Source organism: Daphnia pulicaria, chromosome 1, assembly GCF_021234035.1.
Source record: "Daphnia pulicaria isolate SC F1-1A chromosome 1, SC_F0-13Bv2, whole genome shotgun sequence".
Lineage (NCBI taxonomy): Eukaryota > Metazoa > Arthropoda > Branchiopoda > Diplostraca > Daphniidae > Daphnia > Daphnia pulicaria.
Window position 1 is genome coordinate 16,979,139 of NC_060913.1, and position 26,721 is coordinate 17,005,859.

The 26,721-nt window shown below is 43.8% G+C and overlaps 4 protein-coding genes across 9 annotated transcripts; 2 read left to right on the plus strand and 2 right to left on the minus strand.

Moving 5' to 3' along the window:
• The first annotated feature begins 132 nt into the window (after nucleotides 1-132).
• LOC124312892 (fizzy-related protein homolog) lies at nucleotides 133-4,380 on the plus strand. Of its 4 annotated transcripts, none has more exons than XM_046777442.1 (11): nucleotides 605-745; nucleotides 933-1,043; nucleotides 1,094-1,195; nucleotides 1,817-1,926; nucleotides 2,000-2,269; nucleotides 2,336-2,467; nucleotides 2,529-2,651; nucleotides 2,713-3,136; nucleotides 3,206-3,369; nucleotides 3,451-3,648; nucleotides 3,719-4,380. In XM_046777442.1, exons 4-11 carry the CDS (start codon nucleotides 1,831-1,833, stop codon nucleotides 3,758-3,760), a joined length of 1,449 nt encoding a protein of 482 aa, XP_046633398.1. In that variant the 5' UTR covers nucleotides 605-745; nucleotides 933-1,043; nucleotides 1,094-1,195; nucleotides 1,817-1,830; the 3' UTR covers nucleotides 3,761-4,380. The 4 variants fall into 4 exon arrangements, with proteins under 4 accessions (XP_046633424.1, XP_046633398.1, XP_046633416.1 ...); XM_046777460.1 differs by having other exon boundaries at nucleotides 1,146-1,195; XM_046777468.1 differs by lacking the exon at nucleotides 605-745 and adding an exon at nucleotides 133-202 and having other exon boundaries at nucleotides 933-1,195.
• LOC124312915 (FAS-associated factor 2-like) lies at nucleotides 4,364-6,434 on the minus strand. The gene is made up of 6 exons (XM_046777480.1): nucleotides 6,229-6,434; nucleotides 5,730-6,147; nucleotides 5,306-5,666; nucleotides 4,967-5,234; nucleotides 4,761-4,907; nucleotides 4,364-4,680 (listed from the first exon to the last, which is right to left on the minus strand). Exons 1-6 carry the CDS (start codon nucleotides 6,286-6,288, stop codon nucleotides 4,507-4,509), a joined length of 1,428 nt encoding a protein of 475 aa, XP_046633436.1. The 5' UTR covers nucleotides 6,289-6,434; the 3' UTR covers nucleotides 4,364-4,506.
• A 459-nt stretch (nucleotides 6,435-6,893) lies between these two features.
• On the minus strand, nucleotides 6,894-10,751 carry LOC124312879 (probable ATP-dependent RNA helicase vasa-like). 2 transcript variants are annotated; one of them, XM_046777421.1, is made up of 16 exons: nucleotides 10,571-10,751; nucleotides 9,995-10,425; nucleotides 9,850-9,930; nucleotides 9,716-9,793; nucleotides 9,588-9,659; nucleotides 9,461-9,532; nucleotides 9,333-9,401; nucleotides 9,214-9,270; nucleotides 8,978-9,154; nucleotides 8,724-8,909; nucleotides 8,134-8,532; nucleotides 7,799-8,077; nucleotides 7,632-7,746; nucleotides 7,407-7,579; nucleotides 7,232-7,348; nucleotides 6,894-7,158 (listed from the first exon to the last, which is right to left on the minus strand). In XM_046777421.1, exons 2-16 carry the CDS (start codon nucleotides 10,412-10,414, stop codon nucleotides 7,090-7,092), a joined length of 2,364 nt encoding a protein of 787 aa, XP_046633377.1. In that variant the 5' UTR covers nucleotides 10,415-10,425; nucleotides 10,571-10,751; the 3' UTR covers nucleotides 6,894-7,089. The 2 variants fall into 2 exon arrangements, with proteins under 2 accessions (XP_046633377.1, XP_046633385.1); XM_046777429.1 differs by lacking the exon at nucleotides 9,716-9,793.
• A 226-nt stretch (nucleotides 10,752-10,977) lies between these two features.
• LOC124321161 (tyrosine-protein kinase transmembrane receptor Ror2-like) lies at nucleotides 10,978-26,684 on the plus strand. 2 transcript variants are annotated; one of them, XM_046784071.1, is made up of 12 exons: nucleotides 10,978-11,098; nucleotides 11,938-12,075; nucleotides 17,700-18,299; nucleotides 20,046-20,200; nucleotides 22,818-23,091; nucleotides 23,233-23,453; nucleotides 23,513-23,655; nucleotides 23,777-24,015; nucleotides 24,129-24,374; nucleotides 24,504-24,676; nucleotides 24,861-25,016; nucleotides 25,171-26,684. In XM_046784071.1, exons 2-12 carry the CDS (start codon nucleotides 11,994-11,996, stop codon nucleotides 26,053-26,055), a joined length of 3,174 nt encoding a protein of 1,057 aa, XP_046640027.1. In that variant the 5' UTR covers nucleotides 10,978-11,098; nucleotides 11,938-11,993; the 3' UTR covers nucleotides 26,056-26,684. The 2 variants fall into 2 exon arrangements, with proteins under 2 accessions (XP_046640027.1, XP_046640028.1); XM_046784072.1 differs by having other exon boundaries at nucleotides 23,570-23,655.
• Nucleotides 26,685-26,721: the final 37 nt, after the last annotated feature.

The window sequence follows — 26,721 nt, forward strand, 5'->3', positions numbered from 1 at the left end:
GAGTCTGGACTTGTCTAACCTTATCAACGTGAATATTTTTTTTTAAACCAGCCTACCAAGTGACGGTTAGTAACATCTTGTGCCTATAAGAGACACTTGTTACATTTTGGCGGGCGACATAACCTCGTCAGTTCCCGCCGGAGCAACTTTTGTTCGTCTATTCCACATTCAAGAACAATTCATACCGAGATTCTGTTAATTGGTAAGTAAATCAGTAAACCCTAATACCGCCACATAGTTTTTTGTTAAAATGAATCGATGAAATATATTTTGTTCATTCGTTGCTTTATTGCCTGAATTGATACTGGGTCATTTCAATTTTCAAATGTAACCGACGACCATTTTGTAGACTGTCTACAGTTCAATCACGGTTTCGGTTATCAAACGGAGATTCAAATCTTAATCTGTCTAACATCTGTGCAGATGCTGGGACTCGCCCATTCAAAATTTAAATTAATGACTGTGGAAGCCTTGAAGGTCGATCAGTTCAAATGACTATGTATGTCGAAAACGAGGAGGAAAGACAGCTTTGGGACCTGGGAGGGGGAGGGGAATTTTTGATCTTTTTTCCAAATTTGTTCTTTATCTCTAAACTTGGCAATGTTGCACAGCCATCTTTGTAGACAACAAAAATTTAACCGTTGCTACATCTCAGCCCGTTGTCTACTGTTGTTTTGTTCTTCTCAAGTTCATTATTGGGAATGTTTTAATCAAAATGTCCATTTAAATGAAGTTTTTTTAAAGGGTAATTATCTATATTGTTTTATTAAAAGTGTGGTGACGCCAATTCGTCTGGGATCGAAAATAACTTGTTTGTCCCTACTGAAAGGGGTGGAGACTCGCCTTGAAAAATGAATTCGTCATCAATGTTTTTCTCATCTGTGTATTTCTGTTTTCATTTCCTCGATACTTAGTGATGTTTATCATTTCAGGCTGGGAGTTTTCCGTGGCAAGACGTGTTGTTTTATCATCCTCTACAATCTAAATTAGCAACCTAGTGCAAATCACGAGTTACTTTATCTTGCTGCAGCACCACTCAGCAGGTAATTTATCCAAAGTTTCTGCAGATCCTTCATTAGTTCTGTCTAATCAGTTGGAGCCGATTATTGGACTACTTTTTTCTCTGGGCTGCTGATTAATATTAGCCTAAAACCTCAAAGTATCTCAGGATTCTGTTTTGGCCTTACCATCTTCAGTAAGACAATTCTTTTTATTTGAATAATGCTTTTTATTTTAATTGCTTCATTTTTGTGTGTTCATGGTTTGCCATTGCAACTGTTTCTTACACCCAACACCTTCCTGTTTGTGTCAATTTGCATAAAACCTTGGGCTAGGGTTTCGTATTGCAGTATCTGCTGAACTGGATTCACTATTTCAGATTGTCTCCAGTTATCAGTTTAATTACACTTGCAAATTTGAGTATCATGGTGTTCATGGGCAGATGTTCAAAGTAGCGTACCAGGAAGCATTCAGACAGGATGTAACCCATTTGCCTAAAAGAGGGTTGGGTGGGTGGAGGGAGGGAATCTGACTGCAGGAAATGTTATTTATCCATACACCTGAAGGACTCTTATTGTTGTTAGTGGTGGGGAGAGTTGGTTGTCTTTTGTACATGAAGAAAAGAACATTCAGGGATCATAGTGTACCCATTGTTAGACCCCAGAGTCGAGTAGAAATCTTATTGTTCGTATTTTGATCTACCGGGTGCTGTGGTAGTCAGATGTCCCGTGCCACAACTGCGCGTGTTATTTTCGTGTAATTCGAGCACCTGTTTCGGTGAAATAAAATATTTCTATTTTTGTCTTATATTTCATAGCGCACCAGAACAACATGTTGGATTCCAGTTATGATCGTCGCCTCAGGCGAACGATGGAGCTAACGGCAGGACCTTCAACCGCGACGACGACGACCTCTGCGCTTATCTCAGTAAGTCTCTAATCTCTAAATATTTTTTTCTGTGCTATTTATTGTAATTTAATCCTTTCTTTTACAAATTTAGCCCACCAAAAACCGACCAAATTCTACTCGCAATATCGGTGATCGACTTGTCCCAACTCGAGCCGGAAACAACTGGCAAGTCGCCTTCCACATGAAAGAAGAATTAAGCCCAACGTCATCTAGTATGAGGAATCGAGAAGGTCCTCCTGTTGCGAGTGACGCTGCTGGTCGCGATCGGAGCTTATTTCGTTCCATTCTAGAGAATGAAGTTCTCAACAGTGGTATCGAGGATCCTCGGGAACTACAAAACAAGAAACGCCGAGTGTTTCACGTAAATACCAATTATTTTTTATAATCAAAATGCGACAAAGCTTTAATATATTTTCCTCTCTTTTAGTATGATAGTCCATTAAAACCAGAAAATCGAGTAAGTCAGCCATATTCGCTATCACCACTGAGTCCCGCAAGCCAAAAGCTGCTGCAATCTCCACGTAAAGCAGCAAGAAAAATTGCCAAAGTGCCTTTTAAAGTAATGCTTATACAATTCCACCTTCAAATAAATGAATTCAACTAATCAAATCTTCTTTCAGGTTCTTGATGCTCCTGAACTACAGGATGATTTCTACTTAAATCTAGTAGATTGGTCTTCCCAAAATGTGCTAAGTGTCGGACTAGGGGCGTGTGTATATCTGTGGGCAGCTGCAACTAGCCAAGTATACGACACCAAGATAATATTTAATTGCGAATAATATTTTACTGTTATTGGTTTATCAGGTGACGCGATTGTGCGATTTAGCACCGGAAGGTGATAGCGTTACCTCGGTGGCTTGGGCGGAACGAGGTCACTTAGTTTCGGTGGGCACACATCGCGGAACAGTTCAAGTTTGGGACGTAACTGCTGGTAAGCGGATTCACACGCTGGAAGGACATACAGCGCGTGTGGGTGCTTTAGCGTGGAACGGAGACCTCCTTGCCTCCGGAAGCCGAGATCGCCTTATCTTGCAGAGGGATATTCGCACTCCTCCCTCGATCGCGCAAAGGCGACTTTCTGGACATCGACAAGAGGTGTGTGGCCTGAAATGGTCACCTGATAATCAACTCCTAGCTTCTGGTGGTAATGACAATAAGTTATTTGTCTGGGGACTCCATTCTGTTGCGCCATTGCAGACGTTTACCGAACATTTGGCAGCTGTCAAAGGTAATATTCATTTAAAGTCTTGGTAGTATTTTGTATTTGACGTTGAATGTTTTGGTGTTTTAAAAATAGCGATTGCTTGGTCGCCACATCATCACGGAGTTTTAGCTAGTGGTGGAGGTACCGCAGATCGATGCATCCGTTTCTGGAACACGCTCACCGGGCAACCCATGCAATATGTCGATACGGGATCACAAGTGTGCAATTTGGCTTGGTCCAAGCATTCGTCGGAGTTGGTAAGTTAAAAACAAATACAAAAAAAAAGCTTGATACACAAAATAACTTTGTTAATTCCGCTTTTTTATTTTACTTTACAGGTGAGTACCCATGGATACTCGCAAAATCAAATTCTTATCTGGAAATACCCGAGCCTAGCTCAGGTTGCACAACTGACAGGCCATTCCTATCGTGTTCTTTATCTGGCGATGTCGCCCGATGGTGAGTCCATAGTAACAGGAGCGGGCGACGAGACATTAAGGTTCTGGAGCGTATTTAACAAGACCCGATCGCAAAAGGTAAAGATTAATTTTTGTACACTTAATGTAATACATTGAAATCATTTTCATTCTTATTTTTTAATTACAGGAAACACGATCGGTGTTGAATCTGTTCACTAGTCTGAGGTAGATTCGGTCTCATGTGCTAAAGTTAGACATTGGACCGAATGAAGTACACACCGCTATTCCCGATGCTTTAATCCGCAACTGTTGTAAATTCTCCGAGAATCTCTGGGATTTTTCCTGGTCTGTAGTAAAGACAGCTCTTCGTTGTTTTTTTGTTTTTTTTCATTTCTCCTATTTTTTTTTTTTTTATTATTATTTTCCCCGATCATAAATTATTGTTCCGTGCGTGTGTTGTCCTTGTGAAACCAAAACTTTCCAGAGAAGAGGAAAATTAATGAAGACATTTTATGTTTATTTCTAGTAGGGCCCTTAACCTCTACACTCCCATACACCCCACATCTCCCCTCCCCCCCAGTGTTTTCCTTGAATTTGATTTTTTTTACCCAATTATTTTGTTCTTGATTGGTTCGGTTTCAACCGCTCCCCTTTCCTCATTTCCACTAAAGCTTCTTGATTCTTTTGTTCAAAATTCCTTTTTTCCTAGACATTTATATGCAAAATTTATTCAATAGCTAACAAAATAGCCGGGGCTTGTCAGGTGTCGCTCTGTGCTGTTTTGCCGGTTTTTCTGGCTTTTGGGTCAAAATTAAGGAAATAACAGAAAATATATATGGAAATTCTTTATTCTTTCTTTATGATCATGATACTTTTATGGCGGTTTAATACCGGGTCAATGTGAAATTGAAGAAAAATTTGGGGGCAAGAGTAGGTAAAGGTTTTTGTAAACACATTATTTTTTAACTCTACTGATCAAGCATCCAAGTCCAAGACGAGAAGAGCTTCAGAGGCTCCAAGACCTACTTCTGCCAACGTCGGGTAAGTATCCATGTCGGGCTGCCATGGTAACGTTCGCTTAGGGAAAGAAGTAGCCATTTCAAATTGATATGGAGAATCGGGATGAGCCAAAATAAAATAGTACAGATCCTATTGCGAAATAATTAGCAGATAAAAAATTTTATATGGTCATGGATTTAAGGTTTGAAATGGCCATGAGAAAAAATTACTTTGAGTGTGTGGATTGTTCGATGGAAGCGCCGTTCTAGTTTCTGCCCTCTAGGTAATCGGATCAGAATACGGCAAATTCCGGATTCGTCGGCAGCGGGTTCTGGCGGTATCAAGTTAATTGCTTCTTGCTTCCTCCGGATCATTTCCTACAAAGGGTGGGTAAAATTAAATCCGGATTGGATAGCGATATACTTGTCGTCCTTACCTCTTTCTTTCGTTCTTCGGCTAGTTCCATCTCTCTAATCTCCCTAAGACGTTCTTCTTCAAGCAAACGATCACGTCTCTTTTTCTCTTCCTTCTCTTGATCAGCTCGTAACGATTCGAGATAAGCTTCATCTTGCTCTAACCTTAGAGCTTGGTTAAAACTACGTTCTTCACGGTCTGCCCTTGCGGCCACTAGAAAAGCTTCATTATCTGAAATTGTGGTTCGTAAACGTTGAACTAGGGCATCTGGTTCAATAAATCCTTCAATTCTGCAAATGAAATCATGAAAAGATCGTTAAAAATCGATTTCAATATTGCAACAGAAATTTTTCCCGTGTACCTCCCAACGACGGTCATACGGAATTCCCTCTGAACAATAATGGCCAAAAATGGGTAAGTATTCTCTCGAAGCGCTTGCGAGACACGGTAGCCTTCCAAACTATTTACACTGCACGCCCACATTAAGCAATTGCTATTAATGAACTCTATGACTTGAGGGTTGCAGAGCGTCTGACGGCAAAACTTATTTGTGTCTTGGTGGTCTTTACAGTGGAGGTATGCCAACAAAAATTTAAGATCTTTTTTAGCTTCATTGAGAACCTGACTGTAGGTTCCAGGATAGAAAGTTGGGTGTTGATCTCCAAATGTTTCATTATACTCGTGAATGAAGGAAATGACATTTCCTGTTGGATCTGTGACAGCTATTGGATTAACAGAAACACAATTAGAAAGGAAATTTTGAAGGAAAGTAGAGATTTAAATACCTGGTCGGTTTTCTGGTCTGATGATCCTGAAGACAAAACGGGTTAAATGATAAAATGTAACCATCACAACTCTTAATGGAAGAGATGAGAGGAAAAACAGCCATCCTGTAAACCCATCAGGCCTTTGGTTTGGCAATGGAAAAAGGCCTGTGTTGTCATCAAGGAAGGGGTTGAAGAAGTAAGTCATTATCCTTTGAATAACTGAGTCGACAGGTTGTGTTCTAGGTGGGTTCTGTGGGAGAGGTCTGTGGACAGTAGGTTGTCCATTTTGTAGAGGAAATACAGGCATTTCCCTGGCAGGTTGAGCCATTTCTCTGGGATCTAGACCAAGATGATCATGTATGGCTGTCTCTACATCCCAGTTGTGCCTCTCTAAAATCTCCATACATTTGTCCAGATCATCGATTCCAGACAACTCCTTTATAAAGAGACATTTACTTAACACTTTTACTTTCAACATTTTATGACGAATATATACATGAATAAGTCGATTTCTTACCTGAAATTGGACTAGCTTCTCTGTATTTTGAGGACTGAGTTCACGATCTTCAAGATCCATTACAATTTATTGTAACAACTTTGGGAACTACAGTTGCCTAGCTTCTTCTTTTATTGTGTCTTTTAATCAGTAGACTTTTCTAGCAACCATCGGTGAAGAACTGAAGATGAATAATATTTCCTGGGTTCCTATCTTGGCCGCTAGGCTGCACTCAAAAACTTTTATCAACTCAACTCCTTCTCCTGCTCGCGGGGAGTTACTTTGAACATCTCCGTGTCCGTGTAAAATCTGAGATCAGTTTCCTGTTGATAAGAAAGTATCGTAAAACCCTCAATTCATCTGATTTTACACTACATGCGATCTTCATCACCCCAAATTCGTGGAGATCGCGAATTTTTGGCTACATTTGATAATTGCGCAATAGTAAGCGATTATTACTTTTCATGTACTCCAGGTTAATTTGCATACACGCCTTTGCAAAATTGAAAGTTGCATGCATACCAAGTGAGCATGGTACTTATAAGTTAGTTTTATAATTTAAAGATTCAAATAAAACAAGTCGATTTCATCAAAATTTCCTCCCCTACTATAGTTTAGTCTTTCACAGCAATAACAATTGAAAAACAAATAAGCTTAGGAGTAAGTAAGTTTTTTATAGAAAAAAATTTAACAAAGGAAATTTGTTCTGTATTCGTAATCTGGGTTAGAAAAATAAACACATAATAACATTGCGACAAATTGATTCTTAGTAAGGGAATTCCAAGATTTTCTTGGATGAGATTTCTTTTCTTTTTTTAATTTGGAGAACTCCAAACGTTAAACAAAAATTTAGAATAATGAAGAGGCGCCGTTGAAAGTTCGTTAGTCCCAGCTCTCCTCAGCTTCGGTTGGACGAGCAGCTCCGCCACCTCCTACAGGTTTATCACCAAACTGAATATAAAAAAAACAAAACAATATAACAAAAAACACCACCAGAATGTTTACAATCGAAAATTTAACTTACCCGACGCATGTCACGACTAGCGAAACCACCCTGAGTCGAAGGTGCATTGTAATCAAGACCCATTCCACCCATTCCGGACACCAACGCTTGCAAGAATGCAGGGACATCAGCATTGGACTAAAATAATATTCCATGAAAAAACGTATAACACTTCAAAACCATTTTATCTCTTTACCTTTGAAAGCAATGAAACTAGCTTGCCCGCGTTAGGACCATCTTTCTCTACATCAAAGAAACTAATCGATTGTCCAACATTACCCACACGACCAGTTCGACCAATGCGATGCACATATTCCTCAATATCACCAGGAAGGTCGTAATTAATAACGTACTTGACGCCCTCAATATCTAGAAAAATTTGATTTAACATAATTCACATTTTAAACAGAAAGAAATATACCTAATCCACGTGCAGCGACATTAGTGGCAACCAGAACATTACGTATACCAGTCCTGAATTCACGAAGTGCTGTTTCGCGTTGACTCTGAAGACGGTCACCGTGGATACTCGTAGCCTATACGAAAACTTAATAAAAATATTCAATACAATATACGAATATGTTCTACCTGGATATCGCTATTGCACAAAAATACAGCAACGAAATCTGCCGTTTTCTTGCTGTCGACAAACACAATAGTCTTAGCTTCTCCCAATTCACGAAGGATTTCTATCAATTTGGTCCTCTTTTCATTGCGCGCACATTCGTAAAACGTTTGCTGGACGTCGGGATTAGTTCCGCCCACAGTTCCTGTAGTCACGAAAATGTAATCCTCCATGTAATTGGCAGCCAATGCTTGGACTTCCTCTGGAAAAGTGGCTGAAAACATGCAAGTGCGACGAATTCCCTATATGAGGCAGAAAATTAGGATTATTTGTTTAACAGATATCAAACCAGACTCACTTTTGGGGGCATGGTTGGATGAGCAGCAATTTTTTCAATATCGGGTCCAAATCCCATGTCGAGCATACGATCCGCTTCGTCCAAAATCAAAAACTTTACAGCGGAAAAGTCGAACACACCACGGTCAAGAAAATCCTTAAGTCGACCGGTCGTTGCCACAAGAATGTTGCAACCAGCTTGAAGATTACTTCTTTGATTACTAGAAACAGTTCCACCGTAGATTATCACAGACTTCAACACAGAATTGTATGCAAATTTGTAGGCTTCGCGATGAATTTGAATGGCCAACTCGCGAGTGGGTGCAAGGATCACAACTTCAGGCTTCTGAACCATGCCGTGAGAGCCACCAGCAATTCCTTGCTCTAACAAAATATTCATCACCGGAACCAAGTATGCAGCCTAAAGATGAATACATCGATTAATGAATGAACTTTAATGTTGTTGAGTATCTTAGATGCAACACTGCCATTGCAAGCCACTATCACCGACGTGCCCACTTATGTTTGTTTTTCCCTTTATCTACCCATTCGTCCCAACTCTTTGAATTGAAAGCAAAAAGGTTGTGAATTACTGTAACGAATAATAATTACCGTTTTTCCAGATCCAGTGACCGCACTGGCAATCAAATCTCTTTTAGCCAAGATAACTGCAATTGACCCCTTCTGAACGGGGGTAGGTTTAACATATCCTGAATTCTTTATGTTCTGCAGCAACAATGGACGCAAGCCAGCTTCTTCGAAAGACGTAATGTACTGTGGTATATTTTGTCCGGTCACCTAACACAAAATGTGTTAAAATAACTAAGTAGACCTAGATAAATCGGAAAATAGTTCTAGTGTCCAACCTGAAGAGCAACTTTATCAAAGTTGTGGAAGTGTTCTCCGGATGAAATCCCCTTGAACAATTCATTTTCATCGGTAGTCATATCTGGCGGTGTATATTTCTCGCGTGGTTTTCCATCCTCAGTTAGGGAATTATATTCGTCCGGGCATTCTTTTGTACTATGACCAAGTTTGTAGCACTATAGAAAATTAAATTAATTAGTTGTACTGTTCTAATGATTAATAATGTTTTACATACATTGTTGCACTTGCTTTCCACTGTGCAATCCTTTGACATGTGTCCTTCCTCTTTACACTATTTAATAAAACATGAATTCATATAAAAATTTAGCAATACATATTACTTATGAAATATACCTTGAAGCATTTGGTATCTCCACCACCACCTGATGGGCATTCCCTTGCGATGTGTCCAGCATCTCCACACTATTTAATTCAATTAATAATTAAAAGAAAACTGAGTTGTAGTTATCGTTGAGATTTACCTTGTTACACGTACGAGGCCCACCGCCACCTCCCGTTGGGCAATCCCTTGCCATGTGTCCAGTTTCTTTACACTGAAAGAAACTTGAATTTAATATTTGATACCAGATAATAATAGCACTTGATTACCTTATGACATGCACCATCTCCACCTCCACCTCCCGATGGGCAATCCCTTGCCATGTGTCCAGGCTGTTGACACTGAAAGCAAATTCAATATAATATTTGAAATAAAAAAAATTATAACCCTTTCATACCTTACGACATGTAAAATCTCCACCTCCACCACCACCTCCTGTTGGGCAATCCCTTGCCATGTGTCCAGGCTGTTGACACTGAAAGAAACTTGAATACAATATTTGATTGACCAAAAATAGTAACCTTTGCCTACCTTATTACATGTGCGATCTCCACCTCCACCACCACTATTTGGATTAGGGCATTCTCTAGACATATGTCCTTCTTCTCCACACTATATTTAAAAATTTAAACGATTACTTTTGAACATTCCAGAATTCATGTGCTTTATCATTTACCTTGTAGCAAGCACGACTGCCTCCTCCTCCAGCACCTTTGTATCCACCTCCACCTGCAGAGCTTCCAAATCCACCACCTCGTGGCTGGTCTTCCACATCATTATTGAATTGAGAGTTTTGAGTGGGTGCATCCCAGCCACCAGAGCTGGCAGGAGCAGTTGAAGCACCCCAACCATTAGAATTTCCAGTGGACTTTCCTGGAGCATCCAATCCATTCGAGCTAGAAGCAGGATTCGCTGCAGCTCCCCATTCATCATCAGAGGCTGCCCTAACAGTGCTCATCTGGCTAACTGTCGTAGGTGCTCCTCTTCCTCTACCAGCAGGTGGTTTCATTCCTCCTTTATTGTTGTTATCATTCCATGAACCTCCAGCACTACTTTTAGCTGGAGCAGTGATCACATCGTCCCAATCGTCACCCATCTTTGGTTAATCTAAACCAACATAAAATAAGCGCATGAGGAACAATGAGTAAATAACAATTCAACAGTGAAATTTAATCCACTTGTATCACGCACATCCAAACAAAAAATATATCGGAGATTGTACGAGATGAACTAAATAAATGTAGTGGCTTACCAGAAGGCTTATTTCGATAATAAGTTAAGACCTCTGTGGTCAGAGGAGTTGGGTCAATAGGCAGACACGAGAGAATTGAACTTGTTACAACCTTCACCTCTCTTCAATCCCTTGCCAAATCAAGTGAACAGTCCAACAGGGTCTCAAGGGTGAACTTGAAATCCGAATCTTGAAAACGTCGGCCCAAGTCGAAGTCCCCCTTGCCAAGTCACGTGACTTTACGACTTCGGAACCGGAACAATTTCCAGATTTCCAATTTCTATTTTGTTTGTAAATATCTCCGTTCATACTCTTATAATTATTAAAATAATTAAATAATGATTAATATATAGTTTGAATATGAAATTTTGCCGAATATTTTTATTTAAAAAATACTTGGCACGTCACGCAGTGATGTTAGTTGTCAAAATAAAGCTTCTGCTATGCAGCTATCATTTTCCTCCCTCAAAAGATCAAAGCTTTAAACTGTAAAAATAAAAGAGTTCTGCTTTGTATTTGTTTTGGTTCAATAAGGGATGTCTCTGTAAGGTGAGTTGTGTCTACTAGCATGAATAGTGCTAGCGATTAAGTAAAAATATTGCCCATTACCGACCGTTTGTAAGCTCAAAGCTGTCATTCAAACAAAAAAGATCTTGATAAAATGGTTGCCAGGATTCCTCATTAACCTAGCCATGTCTACATTTAATTTGTAGCATGCATTAGAAATGGGAAGTTTAGCTGAAGGAAACTAATCTAGCTGAGTCCAATTTCAGATGGACAAGTTTGAACATGGAGACCAAAAACAAACTTGCAAAGAGTTTCATCCTTGAACTAGAAGGAAGATTCAGAACTAATGTGTAGCATGTGTGTATCAACACCATCACAAACTTATAATGGGTTCAGCCTATAAACTCTTTCGAAGCATGTAAACTAAAGTGCAACATCAACTGGGCCTTACCCCCAGTTGAATAATGCATCAGTACAAATGTCATGTAGAAGATCACTTTAAAAAAATATAATGAATACTGGATGCAGTACTGCTTACGTATTTTTTAAAACACAAAGGTAGATGTAATCTTTGAGTAGACGTGCACTTGTGCCAGGATTTGGCTAGCTAGCTTAAAGGCTAGTCATTGCAATCGGGTCGTTGCATACGATTCCGCCCTTTTGCTGTCAAACATTGATAGTAATCCCAGTTTGACTGTGTTTCGACAACGGGAAGTAATCTGCAAATAACAAGACGCTCCTCCCCCCTCTAGTTTATTCCCCAACTAAAATCCCTCTGCTGGACAGATGTCGTGCAGATTGAAACTTGTCCCATTTCCAGTTAAGTTTCAATTTTCTTAAACAATAATCCTCATGTTGTTTTGTGTGGTTGCTTGTTTCAGTTGATTTCCTCGAAAGGAGGGGGAGCTGGATCTATAGGAGGAAACTTTTGCAGACTATGCGTTCGTCGTTGGTGGCATTGTGCTTATTGCTCCTCGTCGTGGATTTCAGCTCGACCACAGTAGCGGCAACAGCAGAAGGTACGTCATAAGTGCGAGTTAGAAACGAGGAAAGAGACGGAAATTAAGTTGGTTTATCTTGCTCAAAGCGGAAAGCTAGCTACCCCCTCCCCGTTTAGTTTGCAGCGGTTTTCATCTTTTCCGACTTGCCGCCGTAAATCCTCTCTCTCTCTCTCTCTCTCTCGCGAAGATGCGCATGCAACAATCAGCGTCGTTTGTCAAGTCGTTCCGCCCTCGTATCTATTGAGATCATCACAGTCTCTTTTCTTTTTCTTATGGAGATTCATAAAAAGCTTTCAGGTTTACTCCGTCGGCCGAGAGTCGCAGAATGCGCAATCACATCTTGACTCTTCCTCCCAGGTTTTCCCTCCCTCCCCCCTTTTTTTTTTATCATCATATCAATAGTGAGGCATATTATCCGTCTCTTGTTCTATTCAGAACGTGATTCTTTGCCATGACGAGCTTCTCATTGCTAGTCAAACGTCGGCCGATTTTACGACGTCTAACAAGCCGACATCTGATGATGGCTCGCTTTATACAAAGAATAGACAGATAGTCTTTCCAAAAATTTATGAGAGTCCGGTCAGACCTCCCGACAGTCCTCAAACGATCCCACGTCTCTGACGTCTTTTCCACGTTCCACAAATCTTATTTTTGCCTTGATATATTTTTTTGGGGGGGTTTTTTCTTTCCGTTGTGTGTGTGTGTGTGTGCGTCCTGTGAGAAGATGCAACCTTTTCGAGTCTTGTCTCATTCAACTTGGCTGGCTCCCTTGATACTCGAAACTGTCGGGTTTACTTATGGTATTATTATTATTCAATGTCAGTGTAGGGCTAGGAATGCGGCTGGAGTGCAAAGTCTATTGTTTCATGTTTCTCTCGGCTTGTTGCAACTTTTCAGCCAGCTGAACTTGTCTGTGCGTGTGTCTGTGTGTGTTGCGCAAAAGGGAAATAAAGACATGGACTCAATTCCTCCTCCCCCACCCTTTGCAAAAGAAATAAAAAAGAGAGAAAAGGAGCAGCTAAAGGCCAACTTGATTTCGACTCCGGAACTGAATCCGGATGGGATGTCGAGATTGGACCAGTTCCTCTTTCTTGATCTTTTGTCGATTGTCTTTTCTTCTTCTTCTTCTTCTTCGACGTCTTCTTCATCTTTTCTTTTTTCCCCTTTTTTTTTTATTCAACAAAAAACTGCTGCTAACGCGATCGACAGGAACAATCGATCCATCTCTTTCCTTTCTGTATGATTGCCTTCAACCTTTTCTTGTCGTAGTGGATCCCCCCTTCTGCTTTCGCCTAGCGATCGATATGCTTCGCACTCTCTCATCGCCAGTTATTATTAGTTAGTAGGTCGTTTTTCTCCTCAGACTAGTCGTTAATATATGCTCATTTTCTAACGGGAAAGGGGGGGGGGAAAAGTCCTGGGCCAGCAGATCCTCGCCCTTGTCTCTCTCACTTTGCATCTTGGCAGCTGGAGAATGTCGAATCCTTTGTACCGCATCGAGCACCTTATATATATTGTTTCAAGTTTGGGAAATTGCTCCGAGGCGAACTAGCGTAATGGGAAACTAACAAGAATCTTTAAGACGCCGTAATTACGCCGGCAATGATGGTTTTTTTACGGGTCTCTTATAAGATCGAAGGAGGGCAGCGTTAAGAGTTTTCGGGGCTTCGTTTGTAGTTTGGCGCCACACGGGGAACCCACGGCGGCGGGGGCTGGTTCTTTCATCGAGATTCTCTAAATTGCTAAAATTCATTGGAGGTGCAGTAATAATACAAGGCAGGGATCAATCGACCCTTGGTAAACTTAGCGGGCTGGCCGAAATGTCGAGTGACGGCGGTTTTTCTCAGGTTGACACGTTCCTATACACCCACCCGTTTTCTCCTGTACTCCCTTGGTTGACAACATTAAGCCAGAACGGAACCGCTAAACGAATTGAGAGACGCGGATGTCGTCATGGCAACGAGTCCTTAAGACTCGCTCATCCCAAGGTACCATCAGAAATCTGTTGATACAAGTCGATGGGAATTTCAATTCCTTGAGGGGCGGCGGCATAGGCGAACTGACGGAAAATGCAATCGACAAGAAAACATTTCCTGCTCTTTGACTTGTCCTTGTTCTCTTTTCGTCTCTGTGTGTGTTTCTCTCCTTTCTTTTTGTCACTGTTGTATTTGCTGGGCTGGATCCCCCGCCCGTCCTGGAAGTCTTTGTTCAACAGTCTTTTTTTCTCTCTCCTTTCCACCGAGTTTTTCAAGAGGTTGATCGCATCATCAGAAACCTGTCAGCCGCACAGATTGGTCTCTCTTGTCATCGTCTTTCGCTTCACCCTTTTTAGATAGTAAACTTTTTTTTTTACTTCTCGCCCCCCCACTCACCCGTTTCAGTGAAGAGTAAAGAAGAAGAAGAAGAAGAAAAAGAAAAAAAGGGGGTTAGAAAAAGGAAACTTTTCAATGAAGATGCTGCTTAGTCTAGGGAAATTTCAGATGTTTTCTTATTTCCCTGCCAAAGAAGAGGGAAATAGGAATTATCAAAAGGCTGTTTGGGGGATCAAGTTCTTTTCGACTTTATAAAGATGGACGTGTTCTTTTATTCAGCAGCGTTCAATTCTTACCGGTGTCAGGGAGTAAAGTACGTCTCCACTAGTTTGTTGTTGAGAAAAGGTATATACATATATATATGTACAACGTATTTCTTTTTTTGCTTTTGATCATCCATCTCGTTGCTCGGAGCAACGCGGCTGGGTTTTACGTACAGTTCACAATCTTATCAATGTGTGCTGCATTTCCATTCTCGCGCTTTGAAGAGTAGTATTACTTCCCATCCACTAAGCCGTTGAAATATAGATCCATCTTCTTCCTCTTTTTCTTCTTCTTCTTCTCTTTCGGCGCCGTTTTTTTTATGACTACTTCATCCCGTTGTATCAAGGTTTTCCCCATATACGAATACTCTGTTGTATATATATCTATGGCGGTGCACTACAACAAGGAAAGATTGTCGGAGAGTCGTAGAGTCTCGTTAAATAAATGGCGAGGATGGGGCCTTGATGCCTCCCCCAACGACTGTCACGACGGAATAGGTTATAATATACTGTGTCTGTGTCTACTCTATTCCACCGCAGAGGAGAACAGAAAAGAGGGAAAATTCGCGCTGCTGCTCCGGCAATGATCCCATTTGTTATCTTGATGACGTGCCTCTGAGCAGCACTGCGTATAGGTATAAAATATATATACCTCGCATGTTTCTCTCACCGTTCACACACACATACACACACTACGTGGAAAAAGGGGGAAGGAAAAGAAAAAGAAAAATCATAACAGTAAATCTTTAAGGATACTCTCTCTCTCTCTTTCCACCTTCTTTTTTTGCCTTTCTTTACCCCCTCCCACCCCCATTGGTGGGGGGAAAGTGCAACGTAGATTTCCGGCTGGCTGGCCGTTTCCTAGCAGAGTTGATTGGATTATTGGACTCGACACATCAAGGGACTTGGGTGTTTGTCGGCCGTATTTTTTTCTTCTTCCTTTTCTTTCTCTTTTATTCTCCGGCCGCCGTTCTTCACTTAGAAAAATATATATTTCTTGATGTTATTTAAAGGTATCTTCTCTCTTTTGTTTCTTTTTCTCTTGTTGGTCGTCGCATTGGCCGGCGTTGCGGAGCTACTTGATACCAAAAGTCTTTTTCTTTTTTCTTTTCTTTTTCGCGCGCAAATGGTCTAGAACGTGACCGATGATCCGGCAACATAAATAGAAAGACACTCTATACTGGTAGCCGCTCTACTAGGGGCCCAGCCCGGCCCGGCCTGGCCCGGCCGTCTCTCAATCACGTCGACATCGGATGTAATAACTATCACCCCGTCGTCTTCATCGTTAGTCCTTCTTTAACTCTCGGCTCTCCCCTTTTCCGTCCCGACTTGATTGCCGTCGCATCTGTAAACGACATTGTGTGTGTCTTCTTCTTCTTCTTCTTCTTTTCTAGCAAACTATTTCTTTTTTTCTTTTTCTTTTTTCTGTTTTTCTTGTTCTATCTGCCCGTCTCTCTCGTATATAGACACACGGGCGCAATCTTTGATCTCCTACCGACTGGCTCCTATGCGGATCTGTCAAATAAATAGAGCAAAAGACACACATAAATGTGTCTATTTGAACTAACGCAAAAGAGAGAGAGAGAGAGGGAGAGACACACAATCCTAAAGCGGGACCACCACTAGCTACCACTCCGCCCCCGGGTCTCCTTCTTCCGCCCGGAATGGGGAAGACGAAGAAGACAAACATGGGAGAGGGGAGGAGGGGGGAGGATGAAAATGTTGATGGTGATGATAATCACGATTGAGAGATTGTGTTTCTATAATATGTACTGAACAGTTAAGCTTGCGGCGGTTTTGGGCCGGGAGGAGAAAATGGGAGTTGACTCTTCCGCCACGGTGACGACGTTGTATCGCCATTTGGCCCCGTTTTCCATGAGAATAGGGTAGGGGTAGGGTAGAGAGAGTAAAACGCTTGTTGATGTTGTCCCGCTTGACCTCACCCGTCATTGTCGTCGGTTGAGTTTGGTGATGAGATGCCAACGACATCGCCTTTCAGCTCCCCCCACTCCGCCGACGCCGCCGCCGCCGGTCTCTCTTCGGCTCCGCGGAGCCGGAAAAAAGAGAAAAACGGCGACGATGATCGACAATGACAGCCAGCGATCCCTGGGAAAAAATGAAAATACTGTCGCGACTTTTTCGCCTCCTTTTGTGACTTTGGGGGGTTGGTCTTTTTCCCCCGCGAGGTTCCCTGCCGTCCTGCTCCTCTGCCGTTGTTGTTGTTGTCGTCCCCGACTTGAATGTAATGGCCCCGAGAGGTCAGTTGCCACCATTTCAGCCCTGTGTATTCTACTCCATCATCCTGTCTGCCCAGGTTAAATCGTTTTGGACTTGTTTATTCATTCCGTGGAGATCGTTCAAGCGTGTAAAGTCTCTTCTCTTTTCTCCCGAGAAAAAGCTCAAAAAAAGGAGGAAGCTTCTTCTTCTTATTTTTATTTTATTTTATTCATATTTTCTTGTCGAGAGACGTGAAAAGGCTAAATAAAAGAAAATGGAAAGGCGGCCTCCTCCTCCTCTTCTCCAGGACACAGAATGAAAGAATATCCGATGGACGACGGATCAAAGATCGGGAAAAAAAGAAGAAGGATTTAGCCTGGACGGCTGGTTATGTATGGAAAGACTTTCTGACGAGCCTGAATGTCGTTCCGATATCAACCGACAAAAACCCCCCTAGCCCTAGCCCTAGCCCAGCCCAGCCCAGCTCAGCCCATTCACCCACCGTCGGACCCCTTTGAGTTTTCCTCCCCCGTGCTTTTGTCCAATGTCGCTCCTTTTATCGATTTAAGGATATCTTTAGACACTAGACTGTTAGTTTCCACTGTGCGCCTATTTATATGTATATAGATTGATGAAGAATGATTTGTGTTAAAGTGGCGACACACACACACACACAGAGTTGATCAATAGCCAATAAAACCGTCATGTGGGAGCAGGACAAAAGATATCCAGCAGTGTCCGTATTTCATCGTTTATTAAATTGTCTTTTTTATTAAATTATTTTATTTCTTATTTCTTTTTCACTTTTTGACTTTGTCTTTCTTTTCTTTCCCTCTTTTTTGGTGTGTAGTGCAAGATGGTCCAGTTGAGATGGTGGAAGCTGCCGTCGGCCATGGATTGACGCTGCAGTGTCACCTGCCCGACGTGGCCAATGTGTCCAGTGCTGTGACAGTGCGCTGGGAGAGATGGGCAACGTACCATGGCGCCGGTCCCGACGCCAATGAGTCGAAGCCCCGGACTGGCGAGAGCCTCGTCGTAGCACGGCGTCGCCGCCGCCGCCGCCACCACCACCACCACCGCCGTCGCTCCCGCCGCCTGATCCATCAGGGCTCCGCATTGCGCTTCGCATCCATTTCAGAAGCAGACGAGGGACTGTACAGGTGTGTCGGATCCAGCAGCAGCAGCAGCTTCATCGATAGCGCGTCTGTTGACGAAGGTGGAAGAGGAGAGTTGGACGACCCTGGATCCTTGATACTCGATCAGCCCGACGACGCTGATAACGTTACCATCGTTTCAGCCATTAACGACACCGAGCAACAAAGCGGAGTAGTAACGAGTCCATCAACTGATGGTTATGGTGGTGATGGTGGTGATGATCCCCGTGTTATAACAACTTCCACCCTCTCGTCCACGCCCGTCTACGGATCTTTCATCTACTTGCGCGTTCAAGGTAAATCTATCCAGCAGGATCCTTCCCCAAATTGTCAAGTGGCAATTTCACAAAGGAGCAAGTAAAATTAGAGCTAATGGTTAATTTCCTCTTCGTACTTTATTTTTGTTGTTTTTGTTTTTTCCGCTAGCGTGATGCTTCGTGCAAAACGGTTAGATGTCGAGATATCAAAGCTCTGGGTTTCTCTGCCTGCGTGTCTGCGTGTAGTTGTGTGTTGTGCAATCAGGACGAATTCGACTGGAGGGGATTGACGGTACGCAAAAAAGAAAAGAAAAGGAAAAAAAGAGATTTTCCCGATTACGGATTCGCGTTGGCGTGTTCTGTGTGCGTTCCACATTTCTTCTTCCTTTTTTTTTTGTTTTAGTTTTAGTTCCATTTGAGCTTTAACGTGAAAACGTCGAGTTCTTTATTCATTGTGCCAGACCCCCGCAGGCAATTTGATATCATCGGAAATGTGTCTACAAAGTCGAGAAAGAGAGAGAGAGAGCGGGAGGGAGAGAACTTGTGTGTGTGTTTTTTTCCTCTCCGCACTAAGTAATGGAGTTTGAAAAAGGTGGGCGACGGTAGTGGCTGGGACTGGGTTCGAGGAAAAAAAAATAGCCGCCTTCTTTAGTAGTATTGACACGTCGACGGATCCGACTACTAGACACACACACGCGCGCGTTAGGTGGGCTCGGCCATATGTTCACTTACTTTTGTGTGTGTGTTTCAGTTGGGCACAATGGCGTCGGAGACTTTCTTCTCGTAAAGGACTTGTTGTTTATTCTTGTATCATTTCCTAGTGAACCTCAATCATCTCGGATACATTAGGGTCGAGAGCTGGTAGGACACATAGTCGAATGAGGAAATTGAGGTCTGTTGAGCAAGGAAGGAAGGAAGGAAGGAAGGAAGGAAGGAAGGAAGTAAGGAAGGAAGAAGCGGTGGGGGTGAGGGGCTAGGCTATGCGGGAGGCTCCCGTTTGTTAATCTCGTCGTACATCTCTTGTGCGCAAGTTGGTTGCAAGTTACTTTCTCTTTATGGTCTCCCGGTTTTCGCGCTTCCCAACTAAGCCCTCTACTTCTTTAATAGATGAGAAGAGTCTCTCCAGCTCTTTTTAGCTCTCCAGGGTCTTCTCTCTCTCTCCTTTCTTCCGTCTTTTCTCTTAGCAAACTCTCGTTGTCTAGTCTCTGGGACGTGATTCTTCCGTCTAATGAACAAGACCTCCACTTCGGGGTTTGGGGAGATTCGAAAAACAAAAAAAGGGAAAAAGAAACGCCAGCTAGAATATGTTACTCAACTTGAATCCCCTTCGTTTAGACTATGTTCGTCTCCATCACCTTTTTTTTTTATATAAACCGGCAACCATCATTGCCGTGAATTTTGTCGTTATTTCATTTTCTCGCCGTCAAACAAAGCCCAAAGAATTTTGGAACCTTTCAAATTCATCTATATTGTCTTGGGCTTTTATTTTCTTTCTTTCCCCCCCCCCCCTGGAATTTCGCTTTGAGTTTTCCCTTTTTTCCACCTCCGCCCGTTGGCGATCCGCTTTCAAACTAATGGCGCCTCCCATCGCCCCCTTTTTTTGTTTTCATTTTCCTTTTGAGATGTTATTGTCGAGTTGCGCTGACGGCAGTGTTGTTGTTGTTCAATATTCTCTCCGGCTTTTAATAATATGAGAGAGAGAACAATATCTTTTGACACACACACACACAATGACAATGACAATGTGTTGTTTTGCCTTTTCTCTCTCCCCTATGCGATCGACAGTTGCCGCCGTCCTGACTGACTACCCGGAATCGCCCGTTTTGATTCACCCGCTGAGGCAACAGCGACGCAAGCAGAGACTCAAGTGTTTGGCGTTCGGCCATCCGACGCCCGTCATCCATTGGCGAATCAACAACAACGAGAGTCTCCACCAGCAGGTTGGTTTTACCCCCCTACCCCACTCCAGTTGTGATATTGTAACGCCGCCCACTACTTGTCCCGGGAAAAAAAACAAAACTTGACGACGTTGGTGACAGTCAAGGATTTTGTCGACGACGACGATGATGAGACGGGAAAAGAAAAAAGGAAAAAAAGAAAAGTCAATGGACCTTCTTTCTAGTTCGGTGGAGCGTGACGGAATCAAGAGGCGACGGCAGCGACGTGGGCAAAAAAATCTTTTTCCCTTCTTCTTCTTCATTTCAGAAATTTTTCGAATCCTCCACGCACACGAAAATGACAAAAGATCCTCCACATTTTATTTCTTTTTTCTTTTATTCTTTTAGATTTTGATTCTTTCCTTATTTCCGGAAGGAAGAGGGTAATGGGGGTAAAGTTGACGCAGTCTAGAGTAGACGTGCAGGATGTAAGGGTATCTAATCTTTCTCCAGATGTATAGACCCGAGAATGGAGACGTATTGATTAGCATTGTGTGTGTCTGCTGTGAGCTGTGTGTGTGTGTCTGTGTATGTGCCGATTCGCTCAAGCCATCAGCTTTATTTCGGGAGAATGACGACGAGTTGGGCTGGCCGTTCGGTTCTGGGCTGCCTAGCTCTTCTCGTCGTTAACTTCTAACTTTGCCTCTCTCTCTTCCATCCGGAAGCCAATTAGAAAGGGAAGCAGCTAGAGAATGCCATGCCCCAAAGGTAGATAACACACACACACACTTTGAGAGGAGAGGAAGAAGGAAGGGGGAAAAAAAAGATGATTCCGAGCGGAAGAGGAGCAAATGTTCCACTAGTTCTAGATCGTTAAATTAAGCGACGCTATTTTCCCGACTTGCCTTTTTTTGTTTGTCAGCCCCCCATCCCCCCCGTCCTTCTCCTCCTCCAACAATGATGATGGCATATGTGGATTCATCAGCGCGCATCGTTGACTTCATCGCAGTTATTAATGTCGAGTCAAATTATCATCCGATGGCAAAAAGGAGGAGTCTCTCTCTCTTTTTTGGGTGGCAGAACACACACACCCACCCACAGCTGGTGCTGGTGGTGGGGATGAAAGAAGATCTCGGATGATAGGACACGTTCGATGGCGGCAGTCACGTACACTTATCTCTGTTCCTATCAAACCGCAAGAAGATGTTTTGGTCGAACAAAAGAGATCGATGACCGTCGGAGGAAAAGTCTCCTTGATTTCCGATTTTTTCCTGGCCCCCCCCCCCCCTCATTTCCGGTTGACGTTTTCTCGTCTAGTCGTGGAAGAATTTGAATTCCATCTTCTCCGACACGATGAAACATTCCTCGGATGATAAAAGGGAAAAGAATCCAGCGCCGCCGATGGAAGAAATAATAAAAATAAAAAGAGACTGACAAGCCGTTAAAAAAGAACCGAGTGTCTTGTTTTGTCTATATCTATTCCCCGGGTGCCCATTTTCTTTCCTTTTTTTTTTCTTCTTCTTCCTTTTGTGCTTATTGATTGGACCGTGACGACATTGGTGGGGGGAGGAAGGGCAAAGAACCCAACGAGAAAAGAAGAAGATGATTATGATGAGCGAGTAGTTGTAGTAGTAGTGCTTTCCTTCTTCTTCTTCTTCTTCCAGTCCTCGGAAGAGCCCTAAAGAGAAATGGCTCAATGATGCAAGATCACTTCCCTCCCACCCCCACCACCCAAACCCCACTCTCTCTTTCTTGCCCGCAAGCAACAGCAATTTGAAGCAATCTAGAGAAAAGAAGGGAATAGCTATCCAACCAATCATTTCCTTCTTCTTCTTCTTCTTTTTATTTATTTTTCTTTTTTGTTTTTTTTGGTTTCGCCCTGATTCTTTCTTAAACGTCGCCACCGTGACAACGTCGATATGCTGTGACGGGACTAAAAAGGTCTTCAGAAGACGACGTCATCCGACTGACACAATAAACGTTTTCTCCCCGGCACACGGACACACAAAAGAAATGAAAATGTTTCAAAAATGCCAACGGACGTTGGTTGGGGCGCCGCCCGTCCGTCCGTCTTCTACTAGATATTATACATCTGGCATAACTCGTTCAACCAACTCTTCTTCTTTTTTTTTCTTATTTCTTTCCCGGAAAAAATGTCAATGGCGTGATGGCTGCTTTTTAGAGAGCCGACCCGGCCCGTCTCCCTGGTACTTGAGTTATTGGATTTTCTTTTGCCCAGTTTTCAAAGAGCGGCGGCGGCGGCCGTCGTGACGTGTATGTGGACGTGGCTCTTTTGTTTGTCAAGTCGTGTGTAGATGTGTATCCGCCATCTTCACTTAGTATTCAAACGGCCAGAGGACACACACGACCTATAAGCTCCCGAGCTGGTAAACGGTAAAAAGCGTGGGGTACTTGGGGGCCCAGACGACGGAAAAGGTATATCGATCGACCCGTTAGGAGCAGGGAGCGGGAGCCTTTTGGAAGATTGGCGACGCTCGACACGCCATACACCAACTGGACTACAATGGACACCCTCCTCCTCCTCCTCCTCCCTCACCGATTCCGTCCTCAATTTTCGTTAGACTTTTTTAATAAAGAAGAAGAAGAAGAGAAACAAGTTTGGCATTTGCACAGGCCGTGGTGTAACCGTTTTCTATTGGATATTTGTCGGTGGACGCAGGTGCGCTTGGTCGAGGAGGCGGACGACGAGCCAATAAGACGGCCTCAACGAGGTTACATCCGCTCCGTAGTTGCAATTGACTGGGAGAGCAGTCGACAGGGCGACCAAGAAAACGACCAGGACCAGGACCGGAACGACAACGACGACGACGACGACGACAACTGGCAACAGACGGTGAACGTGACTTGCTCGGCTAGCAACACCATCGCCCGTCAAACGCACACCGACACGCGAATGTTCAACTTGGAGCGAGTCCGTCCAGGCGACGTCAGAGGTATCAAATCAACAATTAACCAACTTTTTCTTTTTCTTTTTGAGAGGAAAGGGGAATTTCCCATTTCTCGCCGTTTTTTTTATTTTCTTGAGCGACAGCAACTTGATTTTTTTTCCGTTTTTTCATTTCCGGCTTCCACAGGTGAACAGGAGGATGAAGCCAACGACAGTCAGGCCGGCGCCGGCTATTGCGGACGCTACACGGGCAACATTTGCCGGGGACAGCTGAGCAATCCGGCCTCCGTGTGGTACAACATCAGCAGCAACGACCAGACGGGCGGCTGGCTCAACGAGCAGCTCGTCCACGGACTCTGGGACGAAGTTGTCAATACTCTGCGGGAGCCTTGTAAATCAGCGGCCAAGGTAACAACACTACACTTACCACCCCTCACTCTTGCATGTTGCTTGACTAATTGGAAAAGTTGTGTGGTCACCGTGAATCATTGATTATATCCTGCCGATCCGATCCATCCCGACAGAAATTGCTGTGCTTGTACGCTTTCCCCGAGTGTCACCTGGACGAGGATGGATTCGCCAGAAAGTTGCCGCTCTGCTACGAGGATTGGTAAGATTTAAAACAAAAAGAAAAACAGAAAGAAAAGAACACTGCTCGTAGCCTGATTTTCCTATTCCCAGGGAATTTGAAATGAATGATTTACACGAGCGACTTTTATCGATTTTTGCAGTATGGCGACGAGGCAGCTCTTTTGCGTCGACGACTGGGCCCAGCTGGAAAGCAACAAACAGCGCGGCTTCTACTTGGGATCGCGTGGGCATTTCCGGCTGCCCAAATGCGAGAAGCTGCCCAGGATGGGCTCAAGGAGCTTTTTCATGTCCAGCAGCCACAGCGGCAGCAAGTACGGCCAGGATCCGCCGAGTTGCTCGCGAGCCCATTTGACTCAGCTCGTTCCAGCCGAAGTGACCAGTGAGTTTGGGCGCACTCTTTCATTCTTTTCATTTGTTTTGTCTTTCTTTCCCTGGGCGTCGATTTATTTTGTTGTGTTCATTTTCTCTCGATCCATTTTCCAAATCCATCAGCTTCGTGCATCAAAGGACGCGGCCGCTTCTACCAAGGAAACGTGAGCGTGACTCGAGATGGGATTGCATGCCAGCGCTGGGATGCCCAGGAGCCGCACTCGCACAACCGTCCGCCACTCAACATTTTCCCTGAAATGCAGGGCGCCGAGAATTTCTGCCGGAACGCCGGCGGAGAAGAGCCCCGTCCTTGGTGTTACACCACCGATCCTTTGGTCCGGTGGCAGCCCTGTGACATCCCGCAATGCGGTTCGTTAGATCCAGCTGCCCATCCATCAAAACTTGCCCCCTAAAAACCCCCCCAAACAAAAAAAGAAACATTTGAAATTGAATTTTTATTTTTTGTTATTTTTTATTTTTTAAAACTTTTTTGTGTAGGTCATTCAGAGGTTGAAGTGACTCTCCTTCCGATGGAAGCCACTTTTACGCCGGGATTCGTTCTCCTTTTGGCCGGCGTCGGTTTCCTTTCGTTACTCATCTTCCTCCTGTTTCTACTGCTCTGCCAGAGGGCCTTCAAGCACAAACAAGGCTACCAGCTCTCCTCATTACAAGTATAAAAAGAGCACCTCTTTTGCCTACCATCCACTACTACGTCTTATATATCCGGCCCCGGAGCCGAAGCCGGAGACGGAACAGCTTTTGTTTTATTCGGTTGCATTTCAATATGTGATACATATCCTCTATTATATATATATATCATTTTCCTTCTTCCTTCGTTATTTGTTGATAACACAGAAAGAATCGATCGACCTGCAAAAGCTGCGAGACAACTCGACGTACCAGTGTGTCGGAGCCCGGATCGATCCATCGCTAGAGAAACTGGAATATCCCCGCAACGACATTATCTACATCAGAGACATTGGCCAGGGAGCATTCGGCCGGGTGTTTCAAGTAAGTGCCACGAGAAATTAGCGGGTCGTAGGAGGGTGTGCGCCGGAGCGTCCCCTCCCGCTTGTGCGGGCGGCGCCCCACTTGGACTCATTTTCTCTTTTTTCTTTTCTCATTTTTGATTAAATTTTTGGTAATTTTCCATTTCTAATTAAAGGCCAAAGCTCCGAATCTGGTCAAAGGTGAGGCCTGCACCATTGTGGCCGTCAAGACGCTGAAGGAGGAGGCCGACGATGAAATGTGCGCCAATTTCGAGAAGGAGGCCTGCCTATTGGCCGAGCTGGATCATCCCAACATAATCGGCTTGCTGGGCGTCTGCGCCGTCGGCAAGCCCATGTGTCTCCTGCTGGAATTTATGGAGCTGGGCGACCTGAGACAATACTTGCGCTCCTGCTGCCCGTCCAATTACATCGCCATGCCCGAGTCGTTGGCCGGCGGATCGTCCGGCGACATCAAAGACGTCAAACTCTCGGCCGCCGATTTGACGAGCATGGGCCGCCAAATCGCCGACGGAATGGTATACCTCTCGCAGAGGGGCTTCGTCCACCGTGACCTGGCCACCCGCAACTGCCTGGTCAGCTCCAACGGGCCGCCCAGCAGCGGCGGAGGCGTCACCGTCAAGATCGCCGACTTTGGCCTGTCGCAGCGCGTCCACTGGCAGCAGTACTACTACACGGGGACGGACAACGATGCCATACCCATCCGCTGGATGCCGCTGGAGAGCATCATCTTCAACCGCTACACCACGTCGTCGGATGTCTGGGCCTTTGGCGTCTGCCTCTGGGAGATCTTCTCCTACGCCCAGCAGCCCTACCACGGAATGTCTCACGAGGAAGTCGTCCGCTACTTGCAGACCGGCGGAATGCTCCAGCCGCCGGCCCACGCGTCCTGTGCCATTTACGCCGTCATGCGCTCCTGCTGGCACAGCTCAGCCGGAGAGCGGCCCAGCTTCGTTGACCTGCACGACGAGCTTGTGGCTATTGAAGAAGCACTTTGTTGCCAACCTCGTCCCGATACTGATCCACCTCCCGTTCACCTTTGAATTTTTTTTGTTTTCTAGAAATGAAGAAAGAAAATTAAAACGACATCTTTAAAAACCCTACCAGTCCTTTTTTCAACAACAAAAAAAAATGCCCATTATATTTAAATTACTTTGAAATCTTTTTTTCAATCGAGCACTCGTGTAACACTGCACAACCTCAATCATATCATATTTCTATTGTCTCTTTTTTTTGAGGGGGGTGGGGAGAGGGGGGTTGGGGTTTTTTTTTTCTCAGTCATAGCTCGCCTTTGGCTACCGCATTTGTTTGTGCTTATCGAGCGAGGAAAAATAAGAGTCTCTGTGGGATCTGATGTGCATCTAGCGTTTATATTGTGTGTGTCCCTTTTGTTCTTTTCTGGTAGGAGAAGAAATATTCATCATTTGAAAAGAAAAAAAAATAACTTGAGCCAAGATCTCTTTCGACAAAGTCAGCTTTTCACTTTTTGGGTTTTTTGTTTCAGTTTTTGGTGTGTTTCTTTTCGTTTGTTTTCGCTGTGTCGTGCATACCGTACACCATTGGTAACAGTTGTCTAATAAGTAAACATGTTGCAATTATCTTATCTATCTTGCAGGGCAGAGAGATGGATGTATCAACTCACTGTTAGTCAATATACTCTTTTTTTGCAGTACAACAGCATCACATCATTGTCTATTCATTTCCGTGCC

Bases quoted from the DNA above. Each gene is read 5' to 3' on its own strand.
- LOC124312892 (XM_046777468.1), top strand. From the start codon at position 1,831: ATGTTGGATTCCAGTTATGATCGTCGCCTCAGGCGAACGATGGAGCTA. The intron at 2,468-2,528 runs GTAATGCTTATA...ATCTTCTTTCAG, and splicing joins TTGCCAAAGTGCCTTTTAAA to GTTCTTGATGCTCCTGAACT. The intron at 2,652-2,712 runs GTATACGACACC...TTGGTTTATCAG, and splicing joins GGGCAGCTGCAACTAGCCAA to GTGACGCGATTGTGCGATTT.
- LOC124312915 (XM_046777480.1), bottom strand. From the start codon at position 6,288: ATGGATCTTGAAGATCGTGAACTCAGTCCTCAAAATACAGAGAAGCTA. The intron at 5,667-5,729 runs GTATTTAAATCT...TTAATCCAATAG, and splicing joins CAGACCAGAAAACCGACCAG to CTGTCACAGATCCAACAGGA. The intron at 5,235-5,305 runs GTACACGGGAAA...TTTCATTTGCAG, and splicing joins CGTATGACCGTCGTTGGGAG to AATTGAAGGATTTATTGAAC.
- LOC124312879 (XM_046777421.1), bottom strand. From the start codon at position 10,414: ATGGGTGACGATTGGGACGATGTGATCACTGCTCCAGCTAAAAGTAGT. The intron at 9,402-9,460 runs GTAAATCTCAAC...TGAATTAAATAG, and splicing joins GGCCTCGTACGTGTAACAAG to TGTGGAGATGCTGGACACAT. The intron at 8,533-8,723 runs GTAATTATTATT...ATTCATCTTTAG, and splicing joins TCACTGGATCTGGAAAAACG to GCTGCATACTTGGTTCCGGT.
- LOC124321161 (XM_046784071.1), top strand. From the start codon at position 11,994: ATGCGTTCGTCGTTGGTGGCATTGTGCTTATTGCTCCTCGTCGTGGAT. The intron at 24,016-24,128 runs GTGAGTTTGGGC...CAAATCCATCAG, and splicing joins CGTTCCAGCCGAAGTGACCA to CTTCGTGCATCAAAGGACGC. The intron at 24,677-24,860 runs GTATAAAAAGAG...TTGATAACACAG, and splicing joins ACCAGCTCTCCTCATTACAA to AAAGAATCGATCGACCTGCA.